The sequence below is a fragment of the Vespula pensylvanica genome, chromosome 8 (assembly GCF_014466175.1).
Source record: "Vespula pensylvanica isolate Volc-1 chromosome 8, ASM1446617v1, whole genome shotgun sequence".
NCBI lineage: Eukaryota > Metazoa > Arthropoda > Insecta > Hymenoptera > Vespidae > Vespula > Vespula pensylvanica.
Genome location: NC_057692.1, coordinates 957,507 through 972,497, shown reverse-complemented (window position 1 = coordinate 972,497; position 14,991 = coordinate 957,507). Strand labels below are relative to the sequence as shown.

Sequence of the window (14,991 nt, the reverse complement as noted above, 5' to 3'; positions counted from 1 at the left end):
ACCCATCCACCCACCCACCCAACCATTCGCTCACTCTCTCTCTTTCTCTCTCTCTCTCTATGCATCTACTATCTACCTACCTAGCTACCTACCTAGCTACCTACCTAGCTACGTCTAAACATATATATATATATATATATATATATATATATATATATATACACATATACAAAGCAGATACACCGACTAGCATTCGCTACTAGCTATAAGTCCATATACATAAATGTGTTACCACGAAAGCAGCCGGCAGCGCATGTGCCCGGCGTAGATCTGCAAGTGTAAAACGGGATCATCTCATTATGCATTTGCCGGCGAAAATGTGTGGTTTTACGGTTTTATTTTCTTTCTTCTTTTTTTTTTTCCTTTTATCTCTATTTCTGTTTTTTTTCCCTCTCTTCCTCTTTCCCACCACCCTATCCCTATACACAAACTATGAAATTCGTGTTCGCGAGAAGGAAAACCATAGGGAGTTTATAAATCGAAATTGTCATGTTCGAAGATACAAGAAATATAACGTTTGAAGTAATATTATGTTACACACCGATGCGATATGTATCTTGAGAATTTTTTCGTAGAACATATTTTATGTATTTTTGTGTGTGTGTTATATCTAGAGTATATCTAGTGACACTCTCCGAAGAGTGAAGAAACAAACAGTTTGGAAGTTCTAAAAGACTCGGGTCACCAAAAGGAATCTTTTTATATTTACATATTTTTCAATTTTCCACATCGCGATGAATCAATGAAGGAACAGCTGTTTTTGACAGATATCTCTACCGATTTGTATAAATTCTTGATACTCTACCGGTCATTCTTCTTCAATGTAGATTTTTTTTTCTCTCTCTCTCTCTTCTTTTTCTCTTACCTTTTTTACGAGATAGTCGCAAATCCCAGCACATTCGGAGAGAAAAATATCCGCGGAAACTTTACTTAAAAACTGTGCCGTCGACTGCAAAATATTTACTGGTTTGCCGACCGGCAGTTTTCGAGTACTGCGAAACATTTTGGAAAAAGCTATGTTGCTCGTTCAATTTTTGTTTTATTTTTTTTTATCGTAGGTGTGAAAAGGATCCCTAATCCTTTTTCCTGTCACTATGTTATCGTCATTCGAGTGATCTATCGATCACCGCGTTTCTATTTCGTTTCAATATTAATTTTCGATGGCATCGATTAACGATACGTATCAATTAATTACATTTGTTCGACTGTTTACACGTGAAAATGAATATCCACGCTATAAATGATTGTAAATAGTCGATTTTCCGTATTCGATTAATTGTTGTTCAAAGGGGTCGATGATCGGAGTCATTTAAAAGCCGTTCTGTATATTTGTGTGATATGTATATGCATATATGTATACATATATGAGTGTGTGTGTGTGTATGTGTATGTGTGTGTGCTTATGAAAGAGAAAGGTTCGCTATAATTAATAACGAATTAACATCATAGAAGCAGTTATGAGAGAGGAACGATGAAAGCTGAAGTTCAGCGACTAATGGTCTACACCGTGGCAGCTCTTTGCAGGGGCAAAAAAAAAAAGAAAAGAAAAGAAAAAAAATAGAAAAAAGAATAACGAGAGAGAGAGAGAGAGAGAGAGAGAGAGAGAGAGAGAGAGAGAGAGAGAGAGAGAGAGAGAGAGAGAGAATTCTCCCTTTTACAGCAGCATATAAGTCGGGATCTCTCGCATCGCAAAAATTTAAATAAAATGTAGAACGGAACGTAATTGCGTCTCGACTTTGGAGATTTAAAAAAAGAGAAAGAAAAAAGAGGAAGATAACGAAAGAAGAAAACAAAAAGAAAGAGCGAGAGAGAGAGAGAGAGAGAGAGAGTAAAAGAAAAATGAAAAGAAAAGAAAAAAATAACGAAGAAGAAGAAGAAGAAGAAGAAGAAGATGACGAAAGAGAGCCATAGTGTAGTAAACGAAGCTACTCGGGAAATCTCACTTCTTATAGAATATATTTTCTTCGCTTACGAAGAGCAAGGATTTGCATATTGGACACGAAGCTGGCAAGTGGCACCGGCTGTCGTTGCTACCCCTTGTCCAACTGGCATTGCCTTTCTTTTTACCTCGTAAAATTTTCCTTTTATGCACCTTTCAACGATCCCTAACTCTTCCTCTCTCTCTTTCCGCTCCTCCTATTTCTCTTCTATCCTCGAATAACGAAACAAATTAGATTTTGTTCTTTATACTTTTCTTTTAACCATTCCTATTGACTATATTCTTCTTTCTCTCTCTCTCCTTCTCTCTTTCTGAATAATTTCAGGTTTCTCTCGTTAGCCAAGAACACTCTCCTTCAATATTATCTAGCTAGTCTCAGTATTGAATATTCAACGGGTAAATTATATTCCTCGAGTTTCGACGATAAAAGTCGCATTCCCTGTAAATTACGAGAAAACGTCTTTGCCCATTCGAGTCACGTTCGATTCTATTTACGACGCCGAATAACGAGAACACCACCACCTTTGGCTCTTGTACAATATACTCACTCGCTCGCTCTCTCGCTCGCTTACTCTCTCTCTCTCTCTCTCTCTCTCTCTCTCCCTCTCTCTCTCTCTTTCTCTCTCCCTCTCTCTGATTTCACGATTTAGTCCGACTTTTGAATATGTTAACTACCGAAACAATTACTCACGAACACGTTTTCTCGTGCCTGTCGCTTTTTCTCTGTATTTCTTTCATTGTCCGACCCAATTCGTTCTATACTACTAACATTACCACCACCACCACCATTAGCATTACCACCACTACTACTGCACTTGCCGTATAATATATTATAATAATACCTAATTATGTCATTTTCTTTCTTTTCTTACTGTTTTATTCTTTTTCTTTCTTTTTTCTTTTTTTTTTCTTTTTCCTCTCGTCGAATTCCAGATCGATATTCCTTCTTTTTTTACTTTTTAAATAAAGAAAAATATAATAGAACGTTTTAAACAAACAACGAAAGAATAATTGAAAAGTACACGTACACACACGTACATACATGCGAAAGAAATAAGAGAAAAGAAAGTGCCAACAAAAAAGTTGAGAGAAAGCAAAATCGAAAACCGATTTTCGGTCAAACAATCAGAGATATATTTCTGATGATAAAATTCATTTCCGCGAAGTTAATTACAAGCTCGCGACGCACGCGACGCCGGAAAAGCGCGTATACGGGTGAGAATAATAGCTGGATTAATTAGCTAACCGTATAATCACCGTAATACGCTGCGGTCCCGCTAATGAAATTCACGCAATGAGTACCGGCCAAACATTGACGTTCCTACTCGTTTCAATTAACCGTTCGCTTTGACGAATCATTCGTTTTTTTTTCTCCATCTCTCTCTCTCTCTCTCTCTCTCTCTCTCTCTCTCTCTCTCCTCTACCTCCTTTCACCCCTCACCCCCAATTTTTTATCTTCTCCTAGCGTCAGCCGAAACTATAACCTTTACCTTCGTTTTCATCAAATTCGTCTACGTGCTGCTGCTAGTTATTTAAATTATTCAAATTACAAATTAATTTCACTACTACTGTGTACGTATAACATTTTAATTAAGTAAAAAAGAAAAAAAAAAAAAAAAGAAAGAAGGACAAGAAAATTAACCATCGAGTAATAAAACGCTTACACTTGCGTCTATAATCCATCGGTAAAACCTAAATTAATTAGCTGCCGATCGTATGATCGTGATAATACTTCGTTAGTATAGTCTTGCTGTCACGTACATGCTACGCTCTTCTCGATAATTAAATTTATTCGTATATTTAGGTGAAAGTAACGAGAAACATAACGATATACCATCGTAATAACTACTAGCTCGATTATTTTCGAGTATGATTTTCCTTTAATCGATATTGCTCGCAACAAATGGGACAAAAGATATAAGTTAGGAAAAAGAAAAAAAGAAAGAAAAAAAAAAAGAAAAACAAAAAAAAAAGGGAAAAAAATAATAATATCGGAGATAGGTAAATACGTAAGTATGTAGATCTGTGTTAAGTTACTTTCATGATAAATGTCCAATGTAAGGAAATTTCACGTTGGATAATTGTGTAGAGGAAAGTACTCGTGTCTAATCCTCGGTACCGAGAGGACACAAGAGCTTTTCGTAATCCCTGGAAGCTAATCGTGTTGGTTTCGCTGGGATTTAGCCTGGCATGACTAATTTCAAGACTTATAACGTGTGTTCTTCGTCATACATATATATATATATATATATATATATATATATATATATATATATATATATCAATGTCGAGCAGGAACGAGTTATGCATTAACGCGTTAATATCGATGAAACGATAAAACGATAAAACGTAGAAGGAAAAACGAGCGTTCGATCGTTTCTCTATTTCCCGCTTTGTTCGATTTAGTTCGGTAAAAAATCGAGAATGGAGTGTCACGATCAAGTCGATTATCGAGTTAAATAAAACGAGATAAAGGTTTCCGATATCGATTCGATCTATTATCGCTATTTTATAATAGCTATCGATCGAATTTGTATCGCGTAAAATTTATAAATGCGTACGTGTAAACGAGTAGAACTCGTCTACCATAGTAATCGTAGTAATAGCCATCGTCGGTAGTTGATACCGAAGGATAAATAACGTCGACGTCGATGGGGTTCGTTGCTCGTTGATCTTATTTACGCTTCGACCGAGTGACCCTGATTTAGAGAGGGTTGTGCGGCCGAATAAGGGTCAGCGCGAGCGTACACGCTTGCTCGAACGAACAAACGGTGAGCGATAAGCCCTAAACTGGTAATCAAAGCGATCGATCGATCAAACGCAACGCTAAACCCGATTGGCTCGTTCCTGCCCTGTTGGCAAAGGGTCTACCTCGATGGTAGTAGCGAATTTTCGAAAATCGATTGGTCTTCTCGAAACTTAACTACGTATCCGCGTAAGCATAGATACGGAACTTCCTATTACATGATTCGTTTTGATCGATTCAAAACGATACGTTACGTTGTTATCGTTTATCGAGTGCTTTTAGATTTCGCTATAAGGATATTATGACGAACGAACGAACGAACGAACGAACGAACGATTATTTTTACGTAGATGATAAAAACACTTTGACGACTCGTCGTAATATCTCGTACCAAATCGGTACTCTTCAAAGAAAAAAGAAGAGATAGAAAAAGAAATAATGAAATAAAATCGTCTTTCTTCAAAAGAAAAAAGAAAAAAAAAAAGAAAAGGTAAAAGGTTCTTTAAAATAAATCGGCAGAACAGTCAGCGTTTTAAAACGCGAAGCACGTAGCGACGTTGCCGGTAACTATGAATACCGAATCGTCGAGAGGAAAAATGGCGAACGTGAAGAAGGTTAGACGCGCGTTGCGCTATTCCTAGTGGCGTAGTTCGCGCGTAAAATCATCCCTTATTCGCTTTTCATCGGTGCTCTTCGACCACTTTCCAGTCTGCACAACCACCCTTGAGTTACGTTCGACTTTACTCCGTAAGAAGGCGTACGAACTCGTTAAAACTTCTTCTATCGAGACGTTGCTTTCCCATCGATGGGATTCTTGCAAATTTTAAAAGTGTCTTCTTCCTGTTAGAACCACGAAAGATCTTTTTAAATTCTCCTTTTTCTTTTCTTCTTTTCCTTTTACTTTTTCTTCTTCTTCAATTTATATCTACTAACTTCGAACGACCATACGCAAATAAACATAATTCGAATGATGAATTACAATGAAAGACGCGATAAATATTTTACGGAAGTAACATCAGTTTGCTTTTGATAAAACGAAAAGCAAAAGAAAGCGCTACAACAACGACGTTAACAGGAATAACAAGAACAACGGCAACAAAATTTTCCTACGAGAAACGCGAAAGGGAAAGAGCATGAGAAAATAACGTTAATACACAAAATCTGCCAGAGTTATAAAATTTTCTTTTCTTTCTTTCTTTCTTTTTTTTTTCTTTTTTGTTTTTCCTTTTTTCAGTCGACATAGTCCAGGTTTGTGGAAGGGCGAAGGTGGAAGAAGAAGGGAGTGATTTTTTTCGCAAAGAACAGTACCGTGTCTGCGTCGCTCGTTACTTCTGCACGTGCGCTCGTGTGTCATTTAAAAAACGAAGAAAAACTCTGTTACCTGTCCCAGCGTTACCACATTTGCATGTAAATGTTCTCTTTCTCTCTCTCTCTCTCTCTTTCTCTTCTTACTCATACCTCCTCCTCCTCTTCCACCTTCACCTTCGACGACGACGACGACGACGACGACGACGACGACAACGACGACGACAAAAAATAATTCACCTCTCCAACGAACAACCTGTGCTCGACGACGTGGTCTTTGTTATAAAACTGCGAGTCGAATGTCCTTACTCATCGATTAAATCCAATTTCGTACGATTAGCATTTTAATCGTTCCGAAGTCTGGTCGTCGATGTTCTTGTATAATTTATAGAAAAAGAATAAAAGAGAGAGAGAGAGAGACGATAGGAAGTTCGTAGTGTGTGTGTGTGTATTTTTGTTAGATAAAAATCTCAAATTATTATCACATATATTTTTACTTTAGATTGACCGATAAATTATGTCGGAATTTGTAGTATCGTGTAACGTAAATAAACAATACTGTAATATACTATGCAATAATATACTACTGCAATGCAATAATATTATTGTAACGATCGATAAGTAATTTTCAATAAAAACTTTTAATAAAAAATGTTGTATTGTTTGATCAGTTGTATTATATATTGAAAATGGCGAATTTAATCAATGGTATATTTAATACAATTAACAGAAATATTTAATCATTTGACGTATATTCTGTTCAAAGTGAAAGAGAAAGAGAGAGAGAGAGAGAGAGAGTAACTTCCGTTCAGGAAAGAACATACGTTCTAAACAGACCCTGAACCGACCTTGTCAGGTCATCCAATTAGTTGCGAGCCGACGCTGGAACCGGAAATTACAATGTACTGTCAACGACAGCCACAAAAGGGAAAATGAAAAGCCGACCAGGCTTTCCATGGGACATGGAATTCGGACTTCTCTAAAATATCCTAAACAAAAAGAGAAAGGGAGATAGAAAGTATGTATGTATGTATGTATGTATGTATGTATGTATGTATGTATGTGCGTGTGTGTGTCTATATAGAGGAAGAGAAATGAGAGGGATAAAAAGAAAAAGTTAATTCGTTAAATCATTCTCGTACTCGATACGATTTTATAAAAAGTACGTTCTCTTTTGTTACAGAATCTGAAGAATCAGATCATGACGACGAATCTGTGGGTGGAACAGGTAAGAGACAATTATTTGCTTATAAAATTTCTTTTCGATGAACTTGTAATAAAATTATGTAAATCGGTCGAGCTTATATATAATCGAGGATATTTACACGAGAACGCGTATAACGCGCTAGATCGTCGTCTTTGTTCGGAGGAAACAACAAAAAACAAGAAGAAGAAAAAAAGAAAGGAAAAAGAAAAAAGAAAAGAAAAGAAAAAAGAAAAAAAAAAGAAGAAAATGTCGAGTACTGTGCATCAACAAAAGTGACAAAGATAAAGAGCGGTAGAGAGAGAGAGAGAGAGAGAGAGAGAGGTAGTGGTACTATCGCGAGCTAGCATCGGCAAATGTAATTGAAGAATAATTAAGCGAGACCAATTAACGTTCCAATCCCGGCCACCCTTCCTCGCGACATAATGAAGCTACCAGGAAAAGCTCGAGGAAGTACTTTTCGAACAAAGTCGAATCTCGCAAAGCTCTTCAAACGTATGCAGCTTCGTAATTAGCCGGTTGAAAATCTAGTTAGCTGCGAAACGAAGATCATCGTCGTTGTTCGTAAAAAAAAAAAAAAAAAAGAAATGGAAGGACGAGAGAAAAAGAAGAAGAAAAAGCGAAAAAAAAACGAATAAAAATAAGCGTGGAAGATAAATGTAAAAATAAAAATAAAAATAAAAATAAAAATAAAAGTAAAAATAAAAACGAAAACATGCAACAACGATACTATCTCTCATATACTTTACGTTCATTCGATAGTAAAGGTTTATGTTTTACCTTCGAATAGGAGGAGCAAGCGGAGGGAGGGCCGAGGTTGAAGAGTTCAATGACCCTTAATTGAGACGAGAAACTCGAAAACGACCCAAATACATTTTCCCTTAGCCATTCAAGTCTGTGGTCGCTTCTTAAAGTTCGATCATAAATCAGACCTCTTATTACTACTCTTAGAAATTTCCTCCCTCTACTTCCCCCTCCCCCTGTCTCCTTGCTCACCAAGTCCGCCCCCGTGGCCGTACGAAGAGCCTCGTTAATTTCTCTTCTCGTACGAATCGTACTATACTAGAGTTTCGAGAAAATGTATTTTACGCGGGGAAAACTTGTAATTAAAACGTCTCTCCTCTTCAAACTTGCTTTTGACAAGGAACGGAAAGAATGTAAAGAAGAAATAGCGAAGCTAGGAGAGAAAGAGAGATAGAGAGAGTGGACACGAAATTGGAATCCTTTCGTCGAGAGTTAAACTAAACTACTCCCTCATCCTGGCTACTACCCTTAACGTTTCTCTTTCATCTTCGGGAATGTTATCGCTTACTCTTCTCTCTCTCTCTCCCTCTTACTCTCTTTCTCTCTTTTCGTAAAATCCACGATTTCTAGCGAGCAAGCGCGATATCCTCCGTGAAAAGGACGATTCACTAACTACTCGGTAGTTAATGGTAGTAGTTGTAATAGTAGTAGTAGTAGTAGTAACAGTAGTAATAGTAGTAGTAATAGTAGTAATGGTAATGGTAATAGTAGTAGTAATAGTAGTAGTAGTAGTAGTAGTCCTCGTCATTTTAAAGGGTGAACTTTGAGCTCGGCTTTTCCGACGAATCAGCATTTCTTAATCCTTGCATCAGCCTCTGGACCACCGACTAGTATCGGCTCGTGATCTCTTTCTACGGTTGACACAAAAGAGAGGAGACGAGCGTAGTAGTAATCACGCTGGAATGGAGAGTTGATGAACGATTTCTCATTAAATGACGATTCACGTAGGTTACTACGTTGAGTGAGTTTTATCGGAGAAAAGAAAAAAGAGGAGAAGGAAAAGAAAAAGAAAAAGGATGAACGAACGAGTATAGCTTATCAGTGTAACGCTCCGGTAGCACTATAATCATCATCATCATCATCATCATCATCATCATCATTTTTCCTTGTTAATAAGAAAATACGAGAAAGAAGTAAAAGAAAAAAGAAAAAAAAAAGAAAAGAAAAGAAAAGAAATAAAAACTCACCAACGGATACCAGTACGTTACTTTACGACGTATTTACGTACGTGCGTTTGTGTTTGTATTGCATATAACAGAGAGAAATAGAGAGAGAGAGAGAGAGAGAGAGAGAGAGAGAGAGAGAGAGAGAGAAAGGTGGAGGTAGAGAGGAAGATAGAGAAATAGGAGTTACACGTTGGAACGTTATGCGCGTCGTGAGCGCATCGCAGGCGTATCGCGAAGCATTCCGTGCGCGTCTCGAAACGACACACCATCCCTCAACGTCGAGACCATCCCTTTAACCAGTGTTACGAGTTTCAAGCGAACCGAGCCTTCCCCTTCCTCGTCTTCCTCCTCCTCCTCTTCCTCCTCTTGTTCCTCTTCTCGACTATCCGGTTAGGCACGAGCCTACGTAGAAACGCTACTAAAGCGAACGTATCCTACGTGCAGCAGTCTCGAGTAATGACCGAAACCGCTCGTGTCATAGTAAAACACGAGTGTTCTACCATATCTATCTATCTATCTATCTATCTATCTATCTATCTATCTATCTATCTATCTATCTATCTATCTATCTATCTATTTCTCGTTCTCTTTCTCTCGTTCTTTCTTTCTCTTTCTCTTTATATATATATATATCTTTCTTTCTATCTTCTTCTCTATCTTTCTATTTCTCGCGAAGGAAGGAAGGAAGAGAAAAACGAGTTTGTTCAACGTTTAAACGACTTGAGAAAACTAAGTTCCTCCGTTTGGAGGAACTCCCTTTCTTATATTTTATTTTATTTCGTTCGTTTGTTTGTTTGTTTCTCGTTCTTTTATTCTCTCTCTCTCTCTCTCTCTCTCTCTCTCTCTCTCTCTCTCTCTCTCTCTCTCTCTCTCTCTCTCTCTCTCTCTCTCTCTCTTTCTCGTTTTCTCTTTCTGTCCTCAAAGAAAAGGATAATAGAACCTTATTGTCGATACGATTGCGAGTAAATTGTCGATTGTATTGCCTTCCACGCTATTCTCGTGTCAACATCTTCTCCATCTTTTTCTTTCTCTTCTTGTTTATCTATCTATCTATATATCTATCTATCTATCTATCCATCTATATATATATATATATATCTGTCTGTCTATCTATCCGTCTATCTGGTTGTCTCTCTGTCTATCTTTCTCTATCTCTCTGACACTCCCTTTCGCTCACAGTGAAAATCGTTACCAAGTCGCGATAAGTTCATGACTTTTCCTATCGTTTCTTCTCGAGTGACATTAAAAGCATTTACTGCGATATGATAAACCCCGCGCAAGACGTTTCTCGTTAAACAAGCATCGTTTTACATCGAACAAACGTAATAAAATCGTTGAATTACTCGAGTAAACGTAACTCGAATTTCATTTTACGAGCATGTAAATACGAAATAACACGTTGTACGTAGAACGTTATTGGGAATACTATTGAATTTTGATAATAAATGATGTCATTGACATCAAAGTTTAACGAGAGATAATTGAATAAGAAGTAACCTTGAAATATTATTATCATTATTATTATAATTATAGTCGTGCGAAACGTATCAATCGATGTGCCATATAGAACGTGGAAAATATTCGACGTGATAAAAGGACGAATGGTAGAAACGGTATTAGATCGGAAATTCCCACGAAATAAGCCCACATAATTAACGGGCAATCTGTCGCAATTCGCACGTACGTATATATGTGTGTGTATGTATGTATGTATGTATCCATCTATGTACATACGTACGTATGTACATACGTAGAGTATATGCCATATGGGTGGTAGTCCCGTCAAAAGGGGTCACGTAATTAGATACGAATCAACGATCATTTCGAAATCGTTGTGGAACATTTTGACTATATTCGTGTTACGTAACTACTATTACTTGTCGGATTATTACAAAGTTTATATTCGTATAGAAAATGTGTAAACGATGAATTCCATAGATTAAGTTTGAAGTATGTATGCACGTAAATACGTACGTATGTAATATACATATACGTTATATATCGCAAAGATTGAAGTGAAATGATACATCATATGTACGACTATTCCATAATAGCTTCCTCTTGCAATAAATCTAACTAAAAAAGAAAAAAAAAAAAAAAGAAAGAACGAAAGAAAAAAGAAAAAAACGTAAGTAGGACCCTCGAAACGAGAAGGTTTCTTCTGAGCTATGGTAAACTATATTTATCTGTGTCCATTGTTATCTCGAGTATATAGACGTACATATATAAGTACGTAAATAGATAAGTAAGTAAGTCAGTCAGTCAGTCAGTCAGTCAGTCAGTAAGTAAGTAAGTAAGTAAGTAAATAAGTAAGTAAGTAAGTACTTACGTACATAAGTAGACGTACATCGGCGTTGACGCCAACCGAGAAAAGCGATGGCTGGCAAGAGGTTTACGCTATTTCTGTAGGAGGAGGAGGAGGTGGTGTTAGTGGTGGTGGAAAGAGGAGGTGAAGGTGGAGGAAAGAGGAAAATGCTTCTAGCCATATGCAAGATCGACGGAACGATGGTGTGGTTCCTTTCAGAAGGTCGTACGGATACTGAATACGTCGGAAATAAATTGATAACACCGCTGGGAATGTCAGAAAGCGTCTTCTATCTGTAAACACGTTCGCCCTTCCCTCTCTCCCTTTCTCTCTTACTCACTCATTCATTGCTCTCTCTCTCTCTTTCTCTCTCTCTCTCTCTCTCTCTCTCTCTCTCTCTCTCTCTGTATCTACCTATCCGGTCGCTAGTCCTTTCGTCGCCATCATTCTGAAAGCATGCTTTAGAGTCTGTTCTGGCTTTTGAATCCTTTAGACGGGTCATCATCGATCGATGGACTTTCTCTCTCTCTCTCTCTCTCTCTCTCTCTCTCTCTCTCTCTTTCTCTCTCTATTGAATTTAACGCACGATCGATACGTAGAGGACATCATCGATATCACTATCGAAGTATTCGTCTCAAAGAAATTAATGAATTCGTTAGATCAATCCTCCTCTCTTTTATTTTATCGCGTCTCTTATTTTACCCCTTTCTCTTTCTCTCTCTCTCTCTCTTTTTCTTTTTTCTCTCCGTCTTTGTTTCTCCCTTTCTCTCTCTCTCTCTCTCTTCTTAAAAGATTCCTTACTTTCCTTCCCCCACTCTTGATTTATACATAGTTACATAGATAATATTCTTCGATCGATCTTAACTTCTAACTTTATCTTCTTTTTATCAGATCCGATATCAAAACCACGTGACACTTGGTCGTTGAATAAAAAAAAAACAAAAACAAAAAAAGAAGAAGAAAGAGAAGAAAGAGAAAAGAAAAAAATTGAAACGGGATAAAAAAGGTGGAACACGAAGGTAACGGGTAGGAGGGTGAGAAGGAAGGGTGGAGGAGGAGGTGGAGGGGGTGGAGGAGGAGATAGACGAGGCATTGTCCAAAAATAAGTTGGAACGATCGGAGAACGAAAGCGGGTCGGTTGTTTACGGGTCAGTTTCGAAGGTTGAACGGTAGCTCTCTCTTTCTCTCTCTCTCTCTCTCTCTCTCTCTCTCTCTCTCTGTCTCTCTTTTTTGGCCAAGGCGCATGAGAATGAAGTTTGAATTTATGTGTTTGTGCGAGGCCGCTTTTTTCTTTTATTTTTGTTTTCCTTTCTTTTTGTTATTTTTTTTATTTTCTTTTTTACTTTGGTCCAACTCTAAAGGGCCAAACGTAAAAAGAGAGAATGAGTTTGAGAAAGAATATTCGTTGTTTTCGATAATATTTCTTTCTGTCATATTTTTCTGATAAAAAATTTCTCTCTCTCTCTCTCTCTCTCTCTCTCTTTCTCTATATTTAAGATCGACAGATTTCCTCCTTCAATCTCACCCCCTTCGAAAATTCTTTTATTCGTTGTACCAACTCGCCGTCTATTGGCTCGACGTAACAAAAGAAAATTCTTCATCGGGTTTTGTTCCACGGCATGGTATTATGTATTTGTCGATACAATAATTGGCCTCTAATTAACGCCAATCAGAAAATCGAATTTCTAAATATCTACATTCGGTCGGGCGAATATTTTTTTGATCGTATTCTTAAAACGAATTCTATTTGAAACGAGTAATTTCTTTTTTTTTTTTTCCTTTTTTTTCTGTTTTTTTTTTTTCACAGAGAAAGAAAAAGAGAAAGAGAAAGAGAAAGAGAAAGAGAAAGAGAGATCGTATTGTTATAAAGGTTTTAAATACAAATTCCGTATATAAAATGCAGGTACATACACAAACACACACACACACACACATACACACATGTATACATATATTTATTGTCGATTCTTACTCGATATCGTTATGAATTCAAATTCAAATAGGAAATCGTCTTTTTAAAACGACTTGAGAATATATTTCTCGCGCTCTAAGCGTAACTTTTCGCTTTTTCATTTGTCCCATTCCCATAGAATGTCCCGTACAATTCAGAAAATTGAAAAGAAGTTCCGTTTAATAAGCGGATGCCTCGAAGAAAGAAAAAGTTGTTTCTTATCGTCTTCCTCTCTCTCTCTCTCTCTCTCTCTCTCTCTCTCTCTCTCTCTCTCTCTCTCTCTCTCCTTCTCTCACGAATTTCCATAACGACAAGAAATTCTCGCGTAATTCAGCGTGTTGGAATAAACAAGTATATTAATGCACTCTTACGCTTGGGATGTGGCATTAATTACCACTTTTCTTTGAATAATTAAGTGCGAAGCTTTTAGGAGGTAGCTTGCAAGTGCTCGCGAAGGTCTACCTAGCTTCAATTTCTTCGTTATGCATTGCACTTTCTAATTGGTGTGTTAGACTTAAGAAAGGAAAAGAAAAAAGAAAGAAAAGAAAAAAAAAGAAAAAGAAAAAGAAAAAAAGGAAACACACGAGTGACAAAAATATATCGACGGGAAAGTTAAGAACGTATCGAACGTTCGACGAATAATTTCATCGCTTTTCTACGATCAACGATGTATCGATATAAAAATCACAATAAAATAATAATAATATCGGAATATTAATTTGTATAATTCTCAACGATACGCGAGGATATCTCTCGACGATAGAAAAAAAAAAAAAAAAAAAAAGAAATCTAATTTAAACTTGCTTAGGAAAATTTATTCGAAATAAGAAAGAATCCATAAGGATCCTGGATGCTCGTTTTCTTATGGAAAAATTTGTACTCGTAGGACTTTTTATGAAATTCCACGAAAGTGGAGATGCGAAAAGGGAGAAAGAGGAAGAGCTTTCTCCTCAGCTTTGATATTTTTCCTATACGATGTTGTACTACTACTACTACTACTACTACACTACTCTACTACTACTATTACTACTAATACTACTACTACTACTACGTAGGAAGACAGACCGCGTGTGTATCTTGGACAAACATTTCTCTATATACGTGCTTGCACATCGAGATCCGTAAATATAATGAGACAGGATGGATATACTTACGATATACTCTTACATATTCGTGTAACCTTTTTAATGTAAATCGCACTATATAGAGATTACGGAATCAATGAATAAATATATAAAAATATTTTTGTATATGTGTATATATATATATATATATATATATATATATATACACACAAAGTATTCTCATTTCGGAGTGGACCAATAATATGTTTATATTTGTTGTATTGGTTGTTTCAAGTCATGGTACGACTACAAGCTACGATGGGAGCCGAAGGAATATGGCGGAGTTCACATGTTACATGTGCCCTCGGATCACATATGGCGACCCGACATAGTACTCTACAACAAGTGAGTTCACCTATGTTCTCTCGTTACATATCGATTACATATATTATAGTTCAACATTGACATAATATACATATAGTAGTTCGGCGCAGCATGTTGCCGAAT

At 36.9% G+C, this 14,991-nt stretch overlaps 1 protein-coding gene across 5 annotated transcripts in view; it reads left to right on the top strand.

The window, feature by feature from the left end:
• The window catches only part of LOC122631106 (acetylcholine receptor subunit alpha-like), a 126,954-nt gene that overhangs the window by 36,225 nt on the left and 75,738 nt on the right, over nucleotides 1-14,991 (top strand). For 4 of the 5 annotated variants that reach the window (XM_043816381.1, XM_043816379.1, XM_043816382.1 and 1 more), the window contains 2 exons: nucleotides 7,174-7,218; nucleotides 14,780-14,889. In XM_043816381.1, coding sequence (XP_043672316.1) covers nucleotides 7,174-7,218; nucleotides 14,780-14,889 — 155 coding nt within the window. Of the gene's footprint in view, nucleotides 1-7,173; nucleotides 7,219-14,768; nucleotides 14,890-14,991 lie in introns of all 5 variants that reach the window. The other variant, XM_043816383.1, reaches the window with a different exon arrangement.